Source organism: Armigeres subalbatus, chromosome 1 (assembly GCF_024139115.2).
Source record: "Armigeres subalbatus isolate Guangzhou_Male chromosome 1, GZ_Asu_2, whole genome shotgun sequence".
Classification (NCBI taxonomy): domain Eukaryota; kingdom Metazoa; phylum Arthropoda; class Insecta; order Diptera; family Culicidae; genus Armigeres; species Armigeres subalbatus.
In genome coordinates this window covers 87,324,945-87,348,644 of record NC_085139.1, presented here as the reverse complement: position 1 = coordinate 87,348,644, position 23,700 = coordinate 87,324,945, and the positions used below count along the sequence as shown (strand labels likewise).

Genomic DNA, 23,700 nt, shown 5'->3' with positions numbered 1-23,700 from the left:
AGAGATATTGCCATTTAAAAACCCATTTTTTTGGCAAAATGCGAATAACTTTTCATCTGCAAAAAGATATCAACAAGCTACTATCACGAAAAGTTGCGTCTCGAAAGCTCTAAAAGTCGTCCAAAGACGACTAAACTGAGAAATTTGAAGAAAAAGTTAGAACAGAAAAACTGTTTTTGTGGGACCACCCTAAGTCTAAATGAGAAAAATGCTCTAAATTCGTCAATTTAAGAGCTACAGAAAATTTTTTTTTAGCAAAATGATTGGAATTAGCTAGCCTACAACTTTACAGAATAATGTTCACCCCTATTCTTGCAATTAAAAAAGTTGATTTTTACATTTCATGAAAATGAGGACCACCCTAATTTTCATCAACATCCTGATAAAGTTCTTACTATTTGGAACAACTTTGTGGAACAAAGGTTTTTTCTAACTCTGCTATTTCAGGCTCAAAATACTAATTTCCACTTAATTTCGCTCTGTGGACCATTGTGCAATGGTAACACTAGTGTAACCCGTAACCTGGTACGAAACGAGCAAACCATGCAAACTGTCATACGAATGAGCTGTCGGAAGGGGATGCATAATGAGAACCCAGCATACGACGATTGGGTAAAAGCCCTATTTTTGGTTCGACAAGTCCTGTATTCGTCGGTTAATCTGCAGATCATTACTGTATGGAGCTCGTAGACTACGTAGAACCGATGGCAACAACAAGAACTACTTGGAATGCAAACATTCACTCAGATGCGGTTGCACAACTTGTTATTTCAGTAGGCCTTGACTCTATGACGTTCGTTGTGTTTAATGTTTAATAGCTGCCTCCATTATGGAGGGTGATCCACCGACCTTGACTCTATGAATTCCATAGGCTACCTGGAACCTATCCCAAGTAACATTTTAAATTTTATAACGCTCTTGCAGACCATAACCTGCTCTTCAAGAGTGTTATAAAACCAGCATAAAAACAAAATGTGACTATGGATAACATCAACAAGATCTACTTGGGGTGGAATCATATTCAAAGATGGGGTCACACAATGTTTTTATTCTTCAATAAATGCATACATTTTCGTGGATTTTTAAGAAGACCTTAACTCTACGGAGCTCATAGACTACCTGGAGCCCACGAAAACAACAATAAGCTTGAAATGCAGTGGATGGGTCACACAAACATATAAGAAGAAGGGGTCACACAACTTGTTTATTCTTCCATAACTGCCTTCATTACGGAGGTTGATCCACAGACCTTGACTTTATGGAGTTCCCCTTTATTTTAAGCACTAAAATGGGCAAACTCCATGTTGTACAATGTTGTACAATCTGGTTAAACATTTCAATAGTTTCATTACCTGCTTGATCATGTCTGCGTGGCTCGAGCTTATATTGACACTTACCTGAAATGGAGAAAATAAAACTTTGCTCAGTATTTGAGTAATGAGTCGAAAAGGAAAATGTATGACTTTAGCATTCTAAAATATTCAGGATAATCAAGCTGTACAATTCAAAGGATGAAACTCGATTGATAGTCAGCTGCTGAATGGTTCGATGTATTTGGTCTTTGTTAACCAATGTTGTTTACTATCATTTTTTATACATGTTGCTGAATGAGCTGGGATTATGAGCTAGCTTTTAAAAGGAGGTATGTATGGGCAATCCAGTTAAATATACATGAGATCTTGTTTTATTTAGCATTATACGAATCTATTCTACGAGAACATAACATCAACAATAGATGATTATACTTTTTTTTATTTTGGAAGGATTGTGAAAAGTAATATTAAGAGAAGCTAGAAGAAGCCTTATAAACATACTTTGAGGGACAGATACAAAGCATAAAATTGTATTCATGAATATCCATTATAAATTGATACAATTTGTAATAAAAGTGAATTCATCAACAAACCGAATTATCATTAAGAAATTTTTAATAGTTTCAAAATCGGTTAAAAAAGTAATCGGTTTGTCTGGTGAACATATGAGATTGTATGAAGAAAGTTTGGAAACTGATGGCAGAGTATTGTTCAGTTTCTGTTTCTATTATTACAAATCGACCTGGGGAGGCAAGCATCACTACTATTTTAAAGGGAAAGAAACATCCTAAACTAAATATGAAAATAGATGTTCAAAAGATTGTTTTTTTTTTCATTCTGAGACCATGGAAGTAGGGTGAGCTTTACAACATTCACCTTGTTGTAGTCGCCGGCCGTTGGCAGTGTCCGGATGCAGTTGTGCACCAGGTCGTAGTTGGGCGGATAGACTCCGGAAAATTGTGCGTCACGTAATACGCTCCCGGAAGCGGCACTGGAAGCGGTGGTGGCAGTGATGATAACGGCAGCAGGTGCCATCGTTGGACGGACTTTTCTGTGACTATCATAGTTGTGCTGATGTTGCTGTTCGAGGTGTTGATGTTGGTGCTGGTGGTGGTGCTGATAATGGGGAAGGTGCGAGGTGTCCTATAAACATTCCATGCCACAAAAGCGAGTGCCGAAGAACGTTGAAAGTGGTTGTGTGTTGATTGAGTTTTTTTTGGTGGTGGAGAATTGTTATTTTCGTAAAATAACGGTAACATAGGAGAAAAATGGAAATAAAAAACAAACCGAAGAGAAAGATAAAAGAAAACAACATTAGTGCAAAACTTGTGAAATATGAATGGTAGTGTGATACTATTCTACTTGCTATTCGTGAGAAAATGATGAATATCTTATTCCTAAGACTAAAATATCGTAAATGATTTCGAAGAAACCAAATATGCATTTCTTCACTGAAAACCAAAACTACCCAAAAGTGGGTTGTTTGCACTCAAAACCGTGGTTTGGCCCAATAACCCAAATTTGAGTAAAATGACTTTTCTGGCACTAGGTAGTTTGCCTTTAATTCCATGTAAACAATTTACCCAAGGCTGAGTTTAATTTATCCAAAGCGGACCTTGATCAACCCAAAATAGAGAATATTGAATTTACCCAAATTTGGGTTATTGGGCTGAGCAACCTCGGTGAGGTGTTTGCATCTTGCTCTAGTTTTGATAGCAATCATTGGAAAGAAAGGGAAAACTACCCAAATTTGGGTAAATTTTTTCTGCGATATTCTTAATAGTGCGTATATTGAACTCAAAGTTTGGGTTGATTTATCTGTCCGTGTTAACATTTCTTTTTTATTATTTGTTAAACATTGTTTGGAAATAGTCTTTACTTGGATCTAAGTATTTTCTTTCTTCATTGGTAAAACAGACATTACATTATGGCCCATCGGTGAGGCTGGATCCTGGCCAACCAAATTAATACAAATTGTATCTTCCGCAAAGAGGCGTCTCACTTCTCATTTTAGAGAAATTTGATGAACTGAGAAAAATCAGAAGGAAGAAGAGAACATTTCCTAGCACATATGCATCACCAATCGTAGCAGCCCTGCTATGTACAGAATAAAATTGACAGCGCCATTAATTGAGATACAGCCAAGGCAAAACAGTTAAGCAGCTACTTCGTACTGCCAGCCAGACCAAACATAAGACGACACACAACAAACATATTTTTCACTTGAAAAATGCACAATCGCCGTGTCGAAACGTCGTCTAAATAATAAACTCGTTATAAAAAATGTAAGACTGAGTAGCCGTTCAATAAATATAATTGAAACGTACATTCGATCCGTACTCAGTAACCTGGTAGCGTTGGCGATACATCATTGCTGGTGACCTCTACGTGGAGCACCAAGCCAAACAGCATGCTGAACCAAAACAGCTTCATCCTTCAACAAGACCTGGACGAAAGGCACTACACTATATTGAGCCCAGATGATCCAACTCGGTATAGCCAATCCGGGGCCAATGCAATGCTTGATATATTTCTGAGCAACATGCACTTTTTTGGTCCCCGAAGCTTAAACGATTGTATTTGCCATTTTATTAATCTTCTTAAATTATTCGCTTATTTTGATGTCCAGTAGGGTGTCCCAAAAAAAACACTATGTTTGAAAATTCATGGTGCTCAAGCCTTATATGGAAGAAAATCGCATCTGGAGCATTTCCGTAGAACAATCCAAAATTCAGAAAAAATAGTTTAGAGGATCCGACAGAGCGATTTTTGAAGAAAAAAAGCAGTGTTTTTGCACTTATTGTCATATATTCGCCACATTTGAATCACTTTTTAATCGTTTAATATTTTTTGAATTTTCTGTAGACTATAATGAGTATCCTACATGGTAATTCAGTTTGTTTTATGCAATCATATGACCTCTAGAACAAATTCAATATTATAAAAATACATTTTCGGCAATTTTCGCAGAAAATTACCTTGTGTCCGTAAAATAATTTTTCTTGCGCATTGTCAACCACTATTCAAAAAGTATTTTTTATAAGTTTTCGTGAAAACAGATCGAAAAAATATTATAACGAGCCACGAGCCCCGTTATAGTTTTTTTTTTGCGATCTGTAAAAAGTATTGAACGATTAAAAAAGTGATTAAAATGTGGCGAATATAGCCAATATATGACGAAAAGTGCAAAAACATATTTTTTTTTTAAATCGCTCTGTCGGATCCTCTAAACTTTTTTTTTCAGAATTTTGGGTTGTACTACGGAAATGCTCCAGATGCGATTTTCTTTCATATAAGGCTTGAGCACCATGACTTTTCAAACATAGTGTTTTTTGGGACACCCTAATGTACAGTCGACTCTCTACATCTCGATCTTCTATATCTTGATATCTCTCCATATGTCGATGGTTTACACCGTCCTATCAGTCTACATTGTGCTTTGTACATCTCGATAATATTCCTATCTCGATATATTTTTTTTTCTTCCTAAGCAATGGAGGGGGAATCTGCTCAACAGACACCCTGGGTTGTCCTGGAAGTGCAGGGTTAGGGACCACCTCCAACAGCAAACGAGGGAGGCAGGACTACATCTCCGACCCGCTAAACCGTTTCCATTGCCGCCAAGCCCATCGTCCCTTCGGTACAACCAGAAAGTAATGCTTCAAAGGGGGGCCAATGCACAACGCACCCTCGAGGTTAGCTGCGTGTCCTTGCAGCATCGAACATCGTGACTCGCTTTTTTAGAAGAACACCATGGTATCGTGCCAGCGCATTGCCGGCTTTCAAGGTGGGAAGGGTCGACTTCGCGCCTGCTTCCCTCTGCACGACTGGTATCAAGAATGATGATGCCGCGTGCACCCCAAATTGACCTACCTGCACTGTGATTTTGCAGCACGCTTAAACACCGGGCACATCGAACCCCCCATGGGGTGCTTGCTGTTCGACGCTTTGCTGAAACAAATCAAACAATTGGGAGGGTTCGTGCAGCATTGTGCCTTATGTCCCTCCAATCCGCAGCGTCGGCAGAGCTTACTTCTGTCAGGGCCTTTGCAGTCCCATTGCTTGTGCCCCGGTTCCAGGCACTTGAAGCAAACTTCGGGTTGCTCGTATATGCTCACAGGTCACACCGACCATCCCACCTTGACGCTCCCTAACTTGACTACCTTGGATGCGTCCGCTGCAGATAGCCGAACCAATGCTACCTGCGTCCCTGCCGGACCTTTCCGTAGCCGAATGGCTGCGGTGGGCGTCTCCACTTCACACTGTCGCCGCAGTGCCGTGACGAGCTGTTCGACTTCGGTGATCTCGTCCAGGTCTTTAAACCTTAGATTCACCTCCGTCGTGAGTGCCATCACCTTGACCGTCTCTCCTAGGACCTCCTCCGCCAACTTCTTGTAGGCGGCGCCCTTTTGCAAGACGCCCCGCTTCAGCTCGAGGATCATCTCGCCCATCCGGGTACGTCTTATTCGACGTACGACGGCGCCGAGTTCACCGAGCTTGACGTCACTTCTCATCGCCTTCAAGACATCCGAGACGAGCCTCGTCCGTCGTGATGACTAGGGCATCGCCCCTAGAGCGATTGGCGCCTACCCTAGACTTCTTGCTACCCTCATTCGCCTTGGTCTTCTTATCGGCCCTTGACGTCTTCGGTTTCCTCTTGTTCTTGACCAGGGTCCAGGAGGCGTCATCCCCCTCTATTTCCCTGCTCTGGTGCGTCTGAGAGCTCTCAGCCTGCCGTAACCCCTTACCACCGTCTTTCCTGGGTGGACGGACCTTTCCAGGTCCTTCCTCCCCCGGTTTTGGAGGTACCTGGCCGGGGTTCAGCTTCCCAGCCCCACTACCCTTGTTTGGGGTAGTAACCCTCCGCGTTTTGGAGCGGCCCCCAGGGAGCTCATCCCCTGGAGACTGTCTCCCCCGTTTTTGTGTCTGCTCCGTTGGAGCAATCAACCCCGACGTGCCCGCGAATACTTGAGCCTCAGTCTGGATAGACTTTGGCACCACCGTCTTCGTTGGCACGCCCTTGGTCGATTCGACCTTGCCCGCGAATCCTTGTGCCCCAGTCTGGGAAGACCTCGACTTCACGGATTTCACGGGTTTACACTTGGCCGTCCCGACCGCCCTCTCCAGCTTGGCGTCCAACATCGACTTTCGAAGTTTCAGCAACCTCCTCTTGAGGTTCTTACTGATATTATGCTTCGACTAAGCAAAGTCGATGATGGCGTCCAGCTGTTCCGTCGCCACCTCGAAGGCCGAAAGCCCATCGCGTTTGCGGTTCATCGCCTTCCAAAGGAGGGTGCTCAGGTATCCCACTGGCTCCGTTAGAGGCCTAGCTCATTATTTCACCCCCCCCCTGGCCATGCATCCGGCACGGGTCGCTTAACGCCATGGGATTAGGGGTTAGGGACGATGGTCCCCTTGGTCGCACTCCCTCACTCTAGCTGATGTCAGAAGGACAACAGTGCCCAGGCTGCACTACCAGCTAAGCACAAAATCCTTAGCTGGCGGTCGATTGTCGTCGGAAGACCCGTGGAAGCGTGAGATGGGAATTTGTGAGGACCAGAGCTGTGTAGGTCGCTCCTACCCAGATGTCAACTCACAATTCCGCAGTCCAAGAGATGATATCTGTCTGTGTGTTTGTGTGTGGGTGTGTGTATGTATGTGCGCAAAATAAACCCCACTCATCTTTGAGGCACTTATCTTTATCCGATTTGTTCGCAATAAGTTGCATTCGACGGAGAATCCTGTCCCATTGTTTTCTATTGAAAATTGGCCAGACCGGCCTATGTGATCAAATGTTATGGCCAAAATACTATTTATATACAAAACACCACGCTAAGAATTTTTTTTAGTATATCTAATGTACGAGAAAGACACAAACACCGGTAGGTGGATCAATCAGGGTTTTTTTAATTTCAAAGGGTACGAAAAAAAATTTCTTCTAAAAATAATGTCCCTGGGGGGCTACGTCACTGATTAGGCCACTAGGTCGATGGTCATTAGGCCTTTTCTTTCTTCCTTCTTTCGTCTACCTTTGCTTCTTCCTACCTCCTTTTTATTTCTACCTTCTTTTGTTTTTTCTTCTTTCTTTCTTTTCTCATCTTCTTTCTTCCTCTTTTTTTTTCTTTTTTTCCTTCTTTTATCATCCTTCTTCGGTCTTTTTTTTGCCCCTGTTGGGTATTTTAATCACTGCGACCATTTGTTAGATCTATTGTGATATATACCCCATTTCATATAGCTTTGTCAAGTTGACTATGTAGAGCAATTGCATCACCTTGACTACTAGCGTCTTCCCAATACGGTATTATGGTTCTGATCAATCGTACTACCAAATTGGGACTTGTTCTCCAAACTTCAGAGGGTTCTATCAGCCCCCTGTTGAAGAACTGTAATCTTTTTCTAAAAATTGCCGGACAATGGCATAACAGTAGTTACGAGTCTTCCACATGTATACCGCAGAAGCGACATACATCATCTTGAAGTTTTCCTAGCAGCTTCAAGTGATAACGGCTCAGGCAATGGCCTGTTACAAGACCTGTATATGTGTTAAGATCTTTTTTTGAAAGATCTAAAATTTTGCGAGTGATAAATACGTTTGGTGTGATGAAACGTTTAGACTGCCTCGCAATCAAGGTGTTCTTCCAAATGTCCTCTAGAGAACACGCAGATACACCACAAAAAGGTTCTGGACCTATGAATTGTCGAGATGAACCAAGTCTGGCCAGCATATCAGCTTGTTCATTGCCTTCAATGCCACAATGACCAGGAACCCAATATAGATTCACTTTGTTACGACTACCCAAGGTTTGGAGTGACTGAACACATTCCCAAACGAGTTTAGATGTGCATCTTGCTGATTTCAGAGCATCTAATGCTGCTTGACTATCAGACATTATGCAAATATTTGAATGAATGTAATTTCGACGTATGCATAAATTAGAGCATTCAAGAATAGTCTGAACTTCAGCTTGGAAAACAGTTGGCCACTTTCCCAAGGGAATCGAAATATTCGTCCCTGGGCCAGTCACGCCTGCTCCAACTTGATTGTTCAGCTTTGAACCATCGGTGTAAAACACAATCGATCTTGAACGAAGATTTGGTCCACCATTTGTCCATGTGCTTCGCTCAAGATTAATTACATCAAAACATCGATAAAAGTTGTATCAATACGTATTGTTTTATTGGCTTAGCAGTCTTAATATTGTATCAAACGAACTATAATGTTTTTGTTCCGACGTTTCGGTCCGTATTTGGGACCTTCTGAAGAAGTTATAGTTCGTTTGATACAATATTAAGACTGCTAAGCCAATAAAACAATACGTATTAAACAAAATTCAGTCGAAACTCTACAACATAAAAGTTGTATCTTCTTCTCATCCAATCATCGTTGTTTGTGATCAGTTAGTTGATACTTATTTTGTTTAGAATACTAAGATGTCCTGTTAGGTCACCTTCGAAGAGGTTTGAATCTCTTTTGATCTTCAAAGCACTCTTCTCTGCTTCTAATTGAATAAATTGATCCAATGGTAGCACGTGGAGCAAAGCGTCTAGTGCTGTGTTCGGCGTGCTTCTCATCGCACCAGTTATTGAAAGAGTAGCTAATCTTTGAAGTTTTCCCAACTTCTTCTGTACCACCCTTTCTTTTGTTTTTGGCCACCATACTAATGCGGCATATGATATTCTGGGTTTCACAATCGCCGTATAAATCCATTGAATCATTTTTTGCTTTAGTCCCCACAGAAAAAGGAGTTCAAAGCACCACTTCTCACTCTTCACATTCTTCTCATTCACCCTGAAAAACGAGAAATGCGAAGTAAGAAGTGAGAAATGTCTGGTGAAAAAAATTAGCAAAGTGTTGCACCATTTTTCACTTCTCACTCTTCATTTCTGACTTCTTACTGTAAATTGTGAGACGTGTGAAACAAGAAGTGTGAAATATGGAGCGAGGAACGAGACTTCTTACTCATTGTTCCTCACTTGTCATTCTTCACTTCATGTTTCTCACGTCTCACTGTAAAAAAAACGGGAAGTGCAAAGTGCGACATGTGTGGCGAAAAATGAGCAGTAAGATACGTCACTTCTGACTTCTGACTGTGAAAAGTGAAACGTGTGAAGTGAGAAGAGTGAAATAAGGAGTGAGAAGTGAGACTTCTCACTCATCATTTCTCACTTTCACAGTGAGGTTTCTCACTTTTCACTCATCATTTTGCATTTCTTATTTCTCACTGTTGCCGGCGGGTAACATTTGCATACTTTTTTTTTGCAAAATCTAGCGTGAAGATAAATATTGTTAGATTCGCTTTTCAAACTGTGGTTTTAAACCTTGCGTTGGGTGGTCGAGACGTTCATCAAAAATGAGCAACCTTGTCCATGGCAAATCCATACAGCAAAAGGAGGAAATATTGAACGTATGTTTTCCGTGGGTGGATGAGTGTCGAAGCAAAAGGTTGGACGAATGGAGCCAAAGCAACTGATCAGAAAGAGTGAGGTTTCTGACTCTGATATATAGAGGATTGTCAAAGTTATAATCCTTGGCCTCGTTACCGGTCACGAGTTGGTGAATCACCGTAATAAGGACGCCCAAGCGCGACTTCCGCTGAATAATTGGTCAGCCACCGTCTCCTCGAGTAAATTATGTACGCCGCAACCATGTTCGACCAATTCTAATAAGACATCGATGTAAAATAATTCGAAATCTGTCAAAAGTAATCTTGCTCTGCGAGCAGGGTTATTCGAAAGTTATTAAAGTTATTATTATTGATGTCCGTGTTGGAAATGCATGAACGAGATTGTTTGGTTCTGATTTTTTAACAGGGTACGGCAAGAATTGAAATTTTAAATAATTTATCGTATATAATCTTGAGTTTCAATGAAATTTGCATTTTGCTGGAGAATTTTTGAGTCGATTCATATATAAATCTCCAAAATCCATTGACAGATAAAGCCATTATAAACGTTCGAAATCCTACATGATTTCGTGACGGTCCCTAACTTTAGATTCTGCTTTGACACCCGAGCAGCACAAGTTAGTCAAAAATGGTTGCAGCAACTTGGCTGTGACTGAATCTGGTCACATATAAGTTTCAGTAGCCTATGTGGAACATGTGTGCTGCTAGAGCACCCAGTCACTACCTTTGGGTAAGATGTTGTCCAACGTCGAAAGTAGGCCCAAGATTTCGACAACATTTTCAACTTGGAGCTCAAGCACATCAGTGAACCGTTTTTCGAAAATTTTGCTATGATTTTCAATCAGTGCCGCCGGCTTAACTATTTTCCTCCGCCTGGATGTCAGCCAAAGTGATGCCTTTCAGAAAACTGGAGAAGGACCCAACCTCCATCAAAAGCTATCGACCCATCAGCATATTTTAAGCGATATCTAAGCTATCCGAAAAAGTGATTCATCACTGGCTTCTCGAAGCTTCGGAGCGAAACAATATGTTGCTCCTGTAACAATTTGGTTTCCACCGTGGTTGGTTAACCATTCACCAGTTTACCGGTGTCAAAAACATCCTTAGTCGAAACAAGTATGTGTCCAAATGATCCGCCATGGCCGCCATGCTGGATGTCGAAAACGTCTTCGACAACGTCTCCTGTTTGCGTGTGTGCATGATTGAGTGGGTAAAGCTCCGACGAGTCCTGGATGTCCTGACGGAATTCTTTACCATATGAAAGATCTGCATCATAGACATAGACTATAATCTTCCTCACTCTCGAAAACTTAGACTTGTTCCAGAAGTGGATTGTAAAATCATCTTGAACGAACACTACTAAAATGAGAAGGGTCGTTTGGACGTAGCTCATTCGGCTGAAAGCAATTTGGTAGAATAACACGTTAGACCGAAGTCATCAAACCAAAATCCGGCTGGGCGAATTGGACGTTTGGCAGAAACGATTATTGTGCGAAAGGGATGTACGATAATTTTGCCGAAAATGTCTTTTGACCAAGCATTTGATCGGGTAGGTAATTTGGCCGCAAATGCCGTTTAGCCGAAATGGTCATTTGTCAGAAAAGGTAATTTGACCGAAAATGTTTTATAGCCAAATGAGTCATATGACCGAAAATGTCGTTTGGCCGAACAGGTCATTTGGCTGGAAAAACCGTTAGGCCGAATAGGTCAAAATAGGCAGAAAGCGCGTTTTGTCGAAAATGTAATTTTGACCGTACAGGCCATAAGGTCGTAAATGTCGTTTGACTGAATAGGTCGAATGGCAGGCATTATCGTTTGGCCGAACAACAGAAAATGCCAAACGATGATTTTGGCCAAATGGCATTTTACGCCGAATAACCTAACCGAGCAGCACAAATCAGACAAAAATGGTAGTAGCAACTTGATTCTGACTAAATCTGATCACATATAAGTTGCAGTAAGCTACATTAGACTGGCCCAGCTTAGTATGGGGAGAAAAAATGTTGTCGAATTCACAGGGCACCCCCAAATTGTGTCTTAAGGTGAGAAAATCCATCTGTCAAAATTTCAGCTCAATCGCTTGTTGCATAAGCTGGCGCAATTGATTTGAAGTTTGTATGGAATTTCAGTCAAAATGTATAAGAAAATACACCTCCGTCACTCATTCGTTCAGGAAATTGGTTCTGATTGCTCGATTGACCTCAAAATTGCAAAAATGGTAGTTGGTATGCTACAGAAAAATTTCACAGAACATTTTACGGTAATTAAATGGACTTTTGTATAGTTTTCGACTGATTTGTTAGGAGCTGAATTGTGTATTTTTGGATTTATCGATCGATTCGTATCAGCCGAAACCTATATAAAAGTTCATTTAATCAGCATACAATGTTTTGTGAAATTGTTCTGTAGCATACCAACTGCCGTTTTTGCAATTCTGAGGTCAATCGAGCAATCAGAACCAATTTCCAGATCGAATAAGTGACGGAGGTGTATTTTCCTATACATTTTGGCCAGAAATCCCCATACAAACTTCAAATCAAATGCGCCAGCTTATGCAACAAGCGATTGAGCTGAAATTTTCAGAGATTGATTTTCTCACCCAAAGACACAATTCTGGGGGGTGCCCCGTAGAATTGGACAACTTTTTGTTTCCTGGGCCAGTCTAAGCTACATGTAACATGTGTGCTGCTCGGGAATCGGCATTTACGGCCATAGTTTAGTTGGGATATATAGATGGAATTTTTTAATTTTCCTTTCAATTTAAATAGAGCCACGCAGATAAAAATATGTTGTGGTTTTAAATGTATTTTCACGCACATATTTAGTGCATACATATAAACGTAACATTCTCAATATTCTTTTGAAACAAAGTAAATTTAAACTGTGCTTGCTTGTAAAATTTAGTCAAATTTATTTGAATATCGAATGTTAAAACGTTTGCTGCAATTTTACACGCCGTTGAATATTTAAAACTATTTGCTGTACGTATCCTATAGATAAGTCAATCAATCAAACTTAAACTAGATTAGAAAATTAAAAATAAATTACTGAAGATGGAGAGTTAAAGGCTGACCACTTGACTTGACATGTAAGGAAATTTGTTAAAAGAAAATACAAAAAGACATAAAAGAAATTCATTCAATGAAAATATTCAATTTTACACACCAGACCTCATAATACTAATCCTATGATGCAGAACACTGCGTTCCATCGTTCGCTGCTGCAAAAACTCTGATTTACACACTCCACATAATGAGTGCCAATTAACTGCATTCTGATTTATTCGTTGCCGGCTAACGGAACATTATGGCACCAAGAATGCCCACGGGGTAACAAATCCAATGGAATCAATCTGTTCATGCGGGGGTGCGGTGGAATTATGCAGCATTCCGTGGTTTGGCATAACGAGGCTCCAGTGCGCGGGACACAAACGATGCGAAATGTGGGTGAAGGGTACAAAAAAGCGAGCTGTGATTGGTTCCCTTTGTTGAGAGATAAATTGCCGAGCTTAATGTTGAAACAATTATTACCATTTAGACGCAAAAGTCACGTTTCACATAATGCCATTGTATCTATGGAGTTTCAAATTTTTCATAAATGGAATATAAATCGTTCAATAAACGCTGAAGGGTAGAGTTTATATCAACAGTTAGATATAAAGTTCTCTCCTCAGCTTAATGGTAAGATGTGCGGCTTTAAAGCTTTAAATGACAAAATAATAACTTGGCTCAGAAACCTCACAGTTAATAACTGTGAAAGTACTCAATGAACAGCAATCTGCAATATGTCATGTAATTCAGCAAAATAAAGCGATTTTGAAATGTAAAATTCCAGGAAAATGTCACGTTTGAAATGTAACAGCCGCCAGTAAATCCATTTGCCAAAAGGTGTTTAACCCTCCTAACCATTTTGTTTCCATCAAAGTCGAAATATTCTAAATTTAGAAAATCGATCCCCCACTGTTGTCGTCGTCGTCGAACGAGCTTAACGCGAGGGCGGACTTTCTATCGAATGTTCATTCATGTTCGTCGTCGTAAATATCGCGTACGGTTCAGCAGAGTGCTATGGATGGCTGCTAATTGGGTTCGGTTGCCGGGCCGGCAAGCGGAAAAGGGACGGCTAGTCATATGACCGCTCTGCTATACGGTGCTTGTTCTGATTAGTTTTCAATTTGGATTGAACTTTTTCTGGTTTGAACTCTTTGGAAAATCGTCTGAATTATATTTACGGGCTGTTTTAAATTTGAACGAGGATCCAAACATTATTTTCACTGGGTTACTAAATTTAGAACATATTTGATTCATGTTTCATGCTTCTAAGAAAAACTATATGACAAATTCAGTAATAGACTCGAAGTTTTTTTTATCACAACTCGCTGTTTACAAATTTGGTGTTCCAATCAGAATAATAACCACGGCTTTCAGACTGCTGCACTGAGAACAAGATTGATTTGAAGTTTGTTTGTTTGTTTTAATTTGTGAGTTATGGTGCCAGAGAAAACAGACATTCAATGGAGAACAAATTTGTTTCAAATCCTGTCAATCTGGTTCGTGATTTGCCCAACCAACAGAAATCAACAGATGTCGTTGGTGTTTGAACGACGATGAATTTGATGAGTTCAATGTGTTATATCTGTTTGTCTGTGCTACCACATCGCACATTTCCTCATTGTTGAGCTTATGAACACTAATTTGACAGCAATTAGCATTTCCGCCTTCTATACCTATGCAGCATGTTTCCCACGCAATACTGTAGCGTGTAGATGGCTGGATCGCTCTCAGGAATTCTGACAAGAAATTCTTCATCCCAGTCGAACCATTCCTCGAGCACGACGTCACGCCACATCGTCCCTGACGCCAAATGCCCGGATGAGAAGCTGAAATTTCCTGATCCCAAATCCAAAGCCCCGTCCATCCTTAAATATTGTAGACTAACCTCGAGTCACCACGAGTACGTTGGCTTCTACTCATCTCTTACTAACTGTATCATAAAATTATATTGATTGTATATATCACAAAGAACCATGGCTCCGTAAAGTGTTATACACGCCTGAGCCTTCCAAATAAACGAACTTGAAAAAAAAAGAAATTCTTCATATTTGTCATGAAAAATACTTTTGAATTTCAACATTAATTACTTTGGGATTTTTACGGAAAGTTCGTCTGAATTTCCAATGAACTTATGCGGGAAACTCTTTCCTAGGACTGCTTATTTCCGGAATTTTAGTACGATGTTGTGAATTTTCTTTTGACTCCCTAATCCGTTTGAAATGTGCTTAAAATATGGGCCTTGAGCAAGAGGCACTAGTATGTATAATGGTGGTGCAAAATGCCACACCTGCATGCGAAAAAAATGTGAACGCATGGTTGTTTGTAAGCCTTGTTGAATAGAATGAGAGTGAGTTGAAAGAACTACAAACCGTTGAATTTCACCGAACTTCAAAGGATTTCTCTCGTTAATGAGTAGGGGATAGGGATTGAATCCAAAAGAGAATGAAAAAGTTGCTCACTTATCATTTCTGTACATATATACGATATATAGCGTACCGTGAGAGACTTTTTTTTCGCAAGCTGTCATGATAAAGAACTGATTCGGGAGGCTATAGGGGAAGGGGGGGCAATATGCCCTAGCTAAGCAAACACTGCTCTATTGTCTTATTTGTAACGCTATTCATGGGTATTTTTACATTATGCATCAGTTAAATAAGATAGCTAGTTGATGCCATTCAAAATTGTCAAAAATCTCAATCATATTGATAATATTCACATTTAAAAAATTGGTGATATTCTGTTGCCGGAAAACTCATGAGGTAAAACGCCTTTTAGCTGGCAGCTCCTAGGGAACAAAGTACCACGCGTCGGCGAATCAGCATTCTAGTATGGATAGTGCGTGGAGACGCAAGTACTTTGTAGGTTATTGCCACTAGGGCGTTTTGCCTCGCCAAAATGTTAGATGTTTCTTCAAAATGTGGAAATTTTCGGTTTTTCCGACCTTTCCATGCACTATTTTGAAACTTTCTTCGCCTATCCTACATAATTTTAGATCTAGTTTTGTTACGGACATCTTAATGACGGTAAATATGAGGGAAACCATAAAAGGCGTTTTGCATCGGGGGGGCGTTTCTTCCTCTATCTTATGATATTTAAAAAAAAAGCTCCAAACGCGAGGAGTACTGGTTCTGATCAAGGAATCCGTGTCAAAAGGTCGAAGGGTCAAAAAGTCGAATGGACAAAAGGTCGAAGGATCAAAAGGTCGAATTTGTATCATAACGTCGAAGGTCAAAAGGTCGAAAAGACAAAAAGACAAGGAATGAGTAGTGGAAAGAGACGTAAGAAAAGAGTAATGAGCATAGGTAAATGAGAAGTGAGAATTGATAAGTGAGAAATGAGAAGTGAGTAGTGAGAAGTGAAAAGTGAATAGTGAGTAGTGAGAAGTGAGAAGTGAATAGTGAGTAGTGAGTGAGAAGTGAGAAGTGCGTAGTGAGAAGTGAAAAGTAAAAAGGAAGAAATGAGAAGTAGAAAGTGACAAGTGAGAAATGTAATATAAGGAACGATAAAAATGAGAAATGAAATGAGAAAGAAGGAAGGAGGAAAAATATACGGTAAGAAATAAAAAAGAAGAATGAAGAAGAACAGAGGAAGAAAAAAGAACAAAAAACAAAGAAAAAAGAAGGAAGATGGAAGAAGGAAAAAAGAAGGACGAAGGAAGAAAGAAGAAGGAGAGAAGACACAAGGATGCAGAAAAAAAGAAAGAAGATAGTAACAGGGAATGGAAAAATAGAAAAGAAATAAAGAACAAAGAAGAAAGAAATAAGTAAAATAGAAGGAAGAAAAAAGGAAAAAAAGAAGAAAGAAAAAAGGAAGAAAGGTAAGAGAAAGAAGGAAGAAAAGAAGAAGGGATAAAGAAGGATGAAAAAAGAAAATAAAGAGAGAAGCAAAAAAGAATAAATGAATAAAAAAGGGAAAAAGAAGGAAAAAATAAAAAAACAAGCAGAAAGAAAAAAAAGAGAGAAATAATGAAAAAAGAGAGAATCAGAAGAAGAATCAAGTATCAATAAATGTAAAGTCTTATTCTCGTTTCCACTCAAATAAAAGCTAATGAAACGTTTTTTTGCTAAATTGTCGTGTTGATGTGTGCATACAAGATATGATTATTCCATAATTTATTTGCATTACGGAGCAAAATCACTATTTTTTATTCTGCTCATGATTTTATAGTTGACGTATCAACCATTCAAAATTTCAGCGAATTTGACTTATAACGCGTGCACAAGGGTAATTTAACCGCTGCAACATCGATGCAACAGATCAATTGAATTGTTTCAAGTATGGTACATGCCCTTTGTTATGCATAGAATAGAATACGTTCCAAGCATATGTTTTTGATCGTCCAAGAAATACTTGGAATAAGGCCTTTTGATCTACATGCGTTCTCAAAGATCAATTGGAATGTTTCAAATAGGGTACATGCCCTTCGTAATGCATTTAATAGAATGTGTTCACAACATAAGTTATTGGGTGCCGAAGAAATCCCTGGAATATGGCCTTTAGGTTAGACCTGTACGCCGCCCTTCCACGCCACCGCCTGTGATTTTTTACGCCACCGTCGCCGTTAAAAATGAATCGGCGCGCCGCCGCATGCAAATTTTCCACGCCGCTGAATATTTTTAACCACGCCGAACCAATAGGATAATGGGTTTCGTATATTTTGTTCGAAATTAATTTTTACTGGTAAGTTAATTCTATCGGAAATACATGTAGAAAAGAAGGAAAGGAATGGTTGAGAAAAACAGAAATAACTTTATTTAAATTCAACAAATCACGGACTCGTGTACATCGATCGGATTACTCGTAGACACCGTTTCTTTCTTCGCTTTTTTCCGGGGCCCGGAAGTGATTAAGGTCTCAGGGAATCTCCAGTTGTTAAAGTTTTGCTCGGCTCTTCTGATTCGGGATCCAACTTTCGCATCTCGTAACGGTCATGTGGCCAAACTCGCACGATCTCGTATTGTCCAAAATACTTCGGCTTCACCTTTTGACCGACACCAAATTGCGTCTTCGGTATGGCCACAACATCATCGAGTGTGTACTTCTGAAACGATTTTCTTCGGATATTGTAATATTTTTTGCTCTTTTCCTGGACTGCGCGACTGTTGGAAATCCTCCTGTAGCTCTTGCTGCAGTATTTCATGTAACACTTCGTCTTTCTTCGTTTTCATATTTGCGCCGATCAAGAGATCAAATGGGGACATTTGAATCGCTCGCTGCCAGCAGTGAATAAGACATTTTTGAACACTGGAACATGATTGAACCATGCTTCTGGTTTATCAATCGACAACTCAGCATCGGGATTATTACACAGTGAACGCGTTCCACCTGACCATTACCACGTAGAACACCCGTTAAAATCGTATGCAACTCAATGTCTTCTTCGGAGCAAAATTTGGTGAAGACTTTTGACGTGAATGCTGCACTGCGATCACATATAATACGACGAGGAGTCCCGAACGTATCGAACATGATTTTTCAATGTCTCTTCGGCTCCTGTGGATTTCATTGGAAATAACCACACGAATTTCGTAAATCCGTCGATGACTGTCAAAATGTAGCTTTTCGAGTCGACGGCATCGACGGCTCATGTATCGTATCAAACAAAATATGTACTACCCTTCGGAATAGGCTTAAGTTCTCCTTCTGGTTTGCCTAGTTTTTTTTTCTCACTGACAATATACGGGACACACGTGGCAAAACTAAGGGTATGCGATAACACACTTTTTCCTAACGAAACGAAACGAAACGAAATTTAAAATGTCTATGTTGATTCGAAACGAAACGAAACGAAATATAGATTTACTTTCGAGTCTTCGAAACGATACGAAATCCGGGTCCATTTAATTCGAAATTTTTCGAAACGAAACGAAATTTTTTTTTCCGCGGAATTTTTATTAAATTAGTTTTATATTATGTACGAAATTTCGTTAAAACCTCATTTCTCCTCATTTCCTCATTTTTTTTCATAGGGTTAACTCATAGTTTCATTGATGCTAAAGGTCGTAATCGAGTAAAAACCAACAGTGTAAAAAAAGAACTGGGTGTAATCTACTCTGAATAAAAAAAAAGTTATTCACTTGCTTCGGAGTTTCCAATTCATGACCAATATTGATGTGCTTACAGTCAATTCATCCCTTAGAGCCTTCTCAACTCTTAAGCGGTGCTTACCCATGTTCTTAAACCTGGTTTGAGGCCGAAGTGGAGGTTAATAAATCGGTTATTAATAAGAGGCGCTAAAAATGACTTCAAAAGGGCCCTTGGAATCCACGACACGACTTTTTATGTATTCCTATCTTTGACAAAGTTATACAGATTCATAGCTGGTTACGTTAACACAAATAGGATAGAATAGTTAAAGATACTTTTTGTTTTCTGTTAGATATTTCTAACAAAATACTGAAGACGTTTTATAGAAGAAAACTAAATACGTATTTGTCGACTCAGAACGGGGTTATGTAGTAAGCATCTCAAATAGCTATGCGAGCAAAAGCGTAGGATTGCCAATCCAGAGATGGCGAGCTCGATTCTCGGTCTGGTCAAAGATGTTTTCGGGTTGGAAACTTTTTCGGCACCCTGGACACACAAGATACATACTAATGACTGATGAAGTGCTAATAGAATACTAAGTTGAAAAGCAGATCAAGTTCCAGTTGGAATGTAGAACCATTAAAGAAGAAGAAGTAAGCGTTAATAGAAAAAAATGTATGACATAAAGTTTTGAGAATAGTTTTTTGATTTAGTTCAGCGGCGCAGCCAAAATTGTTGATAATATAAAGTATGGTTTAAGTTTAAATATGTTCCGGAATTCCGTTAAATTTCGTGAGAAGCTGTTTTTTCTAGCGAAATTTTTGTAATTTTTCGAAACGAAACGAAATTAAGAAATCAGATTTCGCCATGCTCAAATTCCGCGGAATTTCGTTTCGAACCACCTGAAACGAAATTTTCCGAAATACCGCATATGCTTAGGCAAAACAGCTCTTGATATTTTTATCTAAATTAGGTATGTAGTAATCCGATTTTTTTTTCACGCCGGCATGTCCCTTCTCGTGAGCAGTAAGGATATGCGATAACACATTTTTTCCTAACGAAACGAAACGAAACGAAATTTAAAATGTTCATATTGACGAAACGAAATATAGATTTACTTTCGAGACTTCGAAACGATACGAAATCAAGGTTCACTCATTTCAAAATTTTTCGAAACGAAACGAAATTTTAAATTTTTTTCCGCGAAATTTTTATTAAATTGGTTTTACATTATGTACGCAGTTCTGATTTCACTTTTTCGAAGTCAAATGACTGGTTTGCGACCAATAAAGTTATAATAACAGGAGAGGCAGTCTGCCATAAGCCGCCGCATTCTCGCTGCATTTGGTAAATCTGCGATAAGGAAATACCCCAGCATTTGTGCCGCTTTCAAAGGAATTCATCGTGGAGCGTTTGCTCCCGAAACTGACCAATTTTATACCAATTTTATATCAGTAAGCATATAAAAATAAAAAAAACTGTGGGATTTTTTACATACGGATTCAAATTTCGTTTGAAACCTTAGTTCACTTAAGAATTATGTAATATGCTGAAGAATACTACATAAATTGTCTTGTCAGCGTGGTTTTATAGTATTGAGCTAAGTCAAAATTAGAAAATGAATGCATAGATTAATTTTTTATTTAGTAGGATACTCAATTATGTATCCACATCTGCCAGGCGTAAACGCGGATAGAGAATTGATACTACTAGACCAACATTTGAAAAGGGCGTAACAGCCAAAACTTATTATTTATTCAGACTAAGGCCGAAGTGGCCTGTGCGGTATATAAGAGTCTTCTCCAGGCAAAACTTATTCCTTCTTATTCGTCCACATATATATAACATACTTTTGCTCATTAGAAAAATCCTGTGCACCTTTCTAAAATGCATAAAGATATGTATTTCAGATTGAATTTCACAGACCCATAGTCTTATACTCTTATATACAATCAGCTCGACGAATTGTGTGTCCTTGGCATATGAGAACAGCTGTTATGATCAGTATGAGCTGAAAACTTTCATCTTTTAGCAATTTTAATGATCTTTCAACCCGTTCTGGTTTTTTTTGCAAACTCTTTGCGAAGATCTAGAAATATCATATTATATCATATCATAGTTACGCTGTACTTCGTAGATTGGACACTAGTGATACTCATGTTTTTCTTTTGAAATCCTTATTCAGATTGCTATCAGAAATCAAGGTGGGTGTGGTCCTTGGTTTCAATCTAGGATAAAAATCACAAAAGCATGAGGATTACTACTCATGGCCACGCCCATCTTCACCGTAACTTGGGAGAGGAAGGAAGTGTTGATGTGGTACTTACTTAACGACAGGCCCCCGACTCAGCGACACCCTCATAAGTACCACGGAAAGGTGTCTACCCAGCGTTACGGGGCAACTATGCGAAGATCTAGAAATGCCCACAAATCTGCAATGTTCCTTACATATTGTGCAAATAGTCAAATAGCTTGATTAACTGTACACATCGTAGTTGCTAATCATGATTGGCCGAGAAACAGCAAATATCCACAGCTCACCAATTAAATAATATTCTTGGTAAATGAAATTAAATTATTAATTTATTAATTATCAATTAAAAAGAGTTTCCAATTCATGACCAATACCTAACGATGCTCCTTACTGTCAATTTAGGATTAGGAGCGGAAAATTAGTTTAACACTCATTGTTATACGAGACCGAGGAATGCTCTGCATCTCCGTGAGCGCTACGGGAAAGGAATCATTGGTTAGTTGAGATGGTGATTCATGTGAAGCCCCTTGGTAAGCGACTAAGCGAGGTGGAGGAACTCTCATAGTAGTTAAATGCTCTCTGACAAGTTTGTCGGTTCATCTACCGGAGAGTGAAACACTTGACCAGACTGTCGCGTAGGTTACGCTCACCCATAAATCCGTTTACATCAGGGCATTTGCTTGAGGCCGAATAGTGGCCCCAATAAATTTGTTGCGCATTCCGACTGTGTAAATCAAATCGTCAACATAGCTACCCATGTGACACCGTAATCGTAGTTGGGGATGACAACCATTCTAGGCTCTAATGGTGATATGAGGGCGAAGGGGAAGGATACTTGCCAACCAACGCTTCCCCCGAGCAGGAGTTAATCTAAATGAAACTTTGATTGCTAGTGGCTTGAAGCAAATCTGCAATGTATTAAATTCGAACGGAAGTCTTCCCGAGCAGCACAAGTTGGACAAAACTGGTTGCAGCAACTTGATTGTGACTAAATCTGCGCTAGCAGTTTTCTCAGATGAGTGGAAAATATCAGCAGTTACTCTAATTCATAAGGCGGGTAGCTCCCATAATGTTGAGAACTATCGTCCAATCTCGATTCTGCCAAAACATGGCGCTGATTCATGAACGTATGTATGTGGCTGCTAAACCTGTTATCTCTGAGTACCAACAAGGCTTTGTACGAAATCGCTCAACTGTAACAAACCTGATGACCTACACTAGCATGCTGAATTCTAACCTGGAGAAGAGATGTCAAGTTGACATCATTGACATCGACTTTTCGGAGATTTTCGATAAAGTTCCTCACGGATTAACTTTAAATAAATTAGAACGTTTGGGTTTTCCTGACTGGATTGTCACATGGCTGCGTTACCTGATTGGTAGGCAATCCTTCGTTCAATTAGGCACTGTCTCATCCAATACTACCCTACGCCATCTGGAGTACCACAAGGCAGTCACATAGGGCCGCTGATTTTCATCATTTTCGTGAACGACTTATGCTGTAAACTTCGATCTCATCGCCTCATGTAGATCTAGATGTCATAGCCAACTGATGTTGTTTAAATGGTATGGAGATAAATGCGACGAAATGCAACTCAATAAATTTTACCAGATGCAGAACGCAGATAAACTTTCGTTACTCGTCATGCGGAAAAGAACTGAAAAGTGTGAGCTCCATAAAAAACCTGGGAGTTACGTTTGACCGCAAACCGAATTTTAATGAACATATTGCAACGAGTACTGCCAAGGCTTTCGCCGTACTAGGCTTCATGCGCCGGAACGCTGCAGATTTTGATGACGTTTACTCCTTGAAAAGCTTGTATTGCTGCCTCGTGCGAAGTGTACTCGAATATGCTGTGCAGGTGTGGGCGCCCTATCACGAAATTCAGATGACGCGAATTGAAAGGGTCCAACGCAGTTTCGTTCGTTTTGCCCTCAGGCGATTGCCGTGGAATAATCCTTTTAGGTTACCGCACTACGAAGAGCGATGCCAACTGATTCGACTCGAAACCCTTCGACAACGATGTGGAGATTTGCAGAGGGTTTTTGCATTTGACATTATAAACAACCACGTGGACTGTCCTGAGCTCTTGCAGCAAGTTAACTTTCATGTTCCGCCAACGTCAGCTCTTCAAGCCTGTCCGACACTTCACAATGTTTGGGCAAAATCATCCGCTTGAACGTTGCTTCAACCTCCTCAACGACATTGATTGGTTCGATTTTAATTGTAGCAGAACGATATTCAAAACTAGATTAAGGCAAATTTTTAGTTAGCATATAAGTTTTAAACCAGACTGCACAGTTAATACTGAAGATAAAGATAAATAAATAGATAACTATTTATTGTAAACGAAGTTATTTTGAAAACAAGGAGACGAAAACTGTGTTGCAAATCAATCTAACGCAAGATCAATGTGCTTCGTTTAATAAACTTTTACAACACTATCGATTCCGCATTAAATAATGTTGTGCTCTTCGATGCAGACTTTAGTTTTATCACTTCGCGTTCTCCAACACTAGCTGGCGTGATCAGCATCAACACGATTGATTGCACACTAGTTAAACAAATTTCTGCTACGCGAGGTAGATTTTTTCACTTCGCGTTCTCACGGACTAGCTACCGTCCCACGATCGTTTCCCCATTCATATTG

The 23,700-nt window shown here is 39.8% G+C and overlaps 1 protein-coding gene across 1 annotated transcript in view; it reads right to left on the bottom strand.

The window, feature by feature from the left end:
• The window catches only part of LOC134206328 (neurexin 1), a 532,462-nt gene that overhangs the window by 301,674 nt on the left and 207,088 nt on the right, over positions 1-23,700 (bottom strand). The window contains exon 6 of the mRNA XM_062682027.1: positions 2,190-2,456. Coding sequence (XP_062538011.1) covers positions 2,190-2,456 — 267 coding nt within the window. The remainder of the gene's footprint in view (positions 1-2,189; positions 2,457-23,700) is intronic.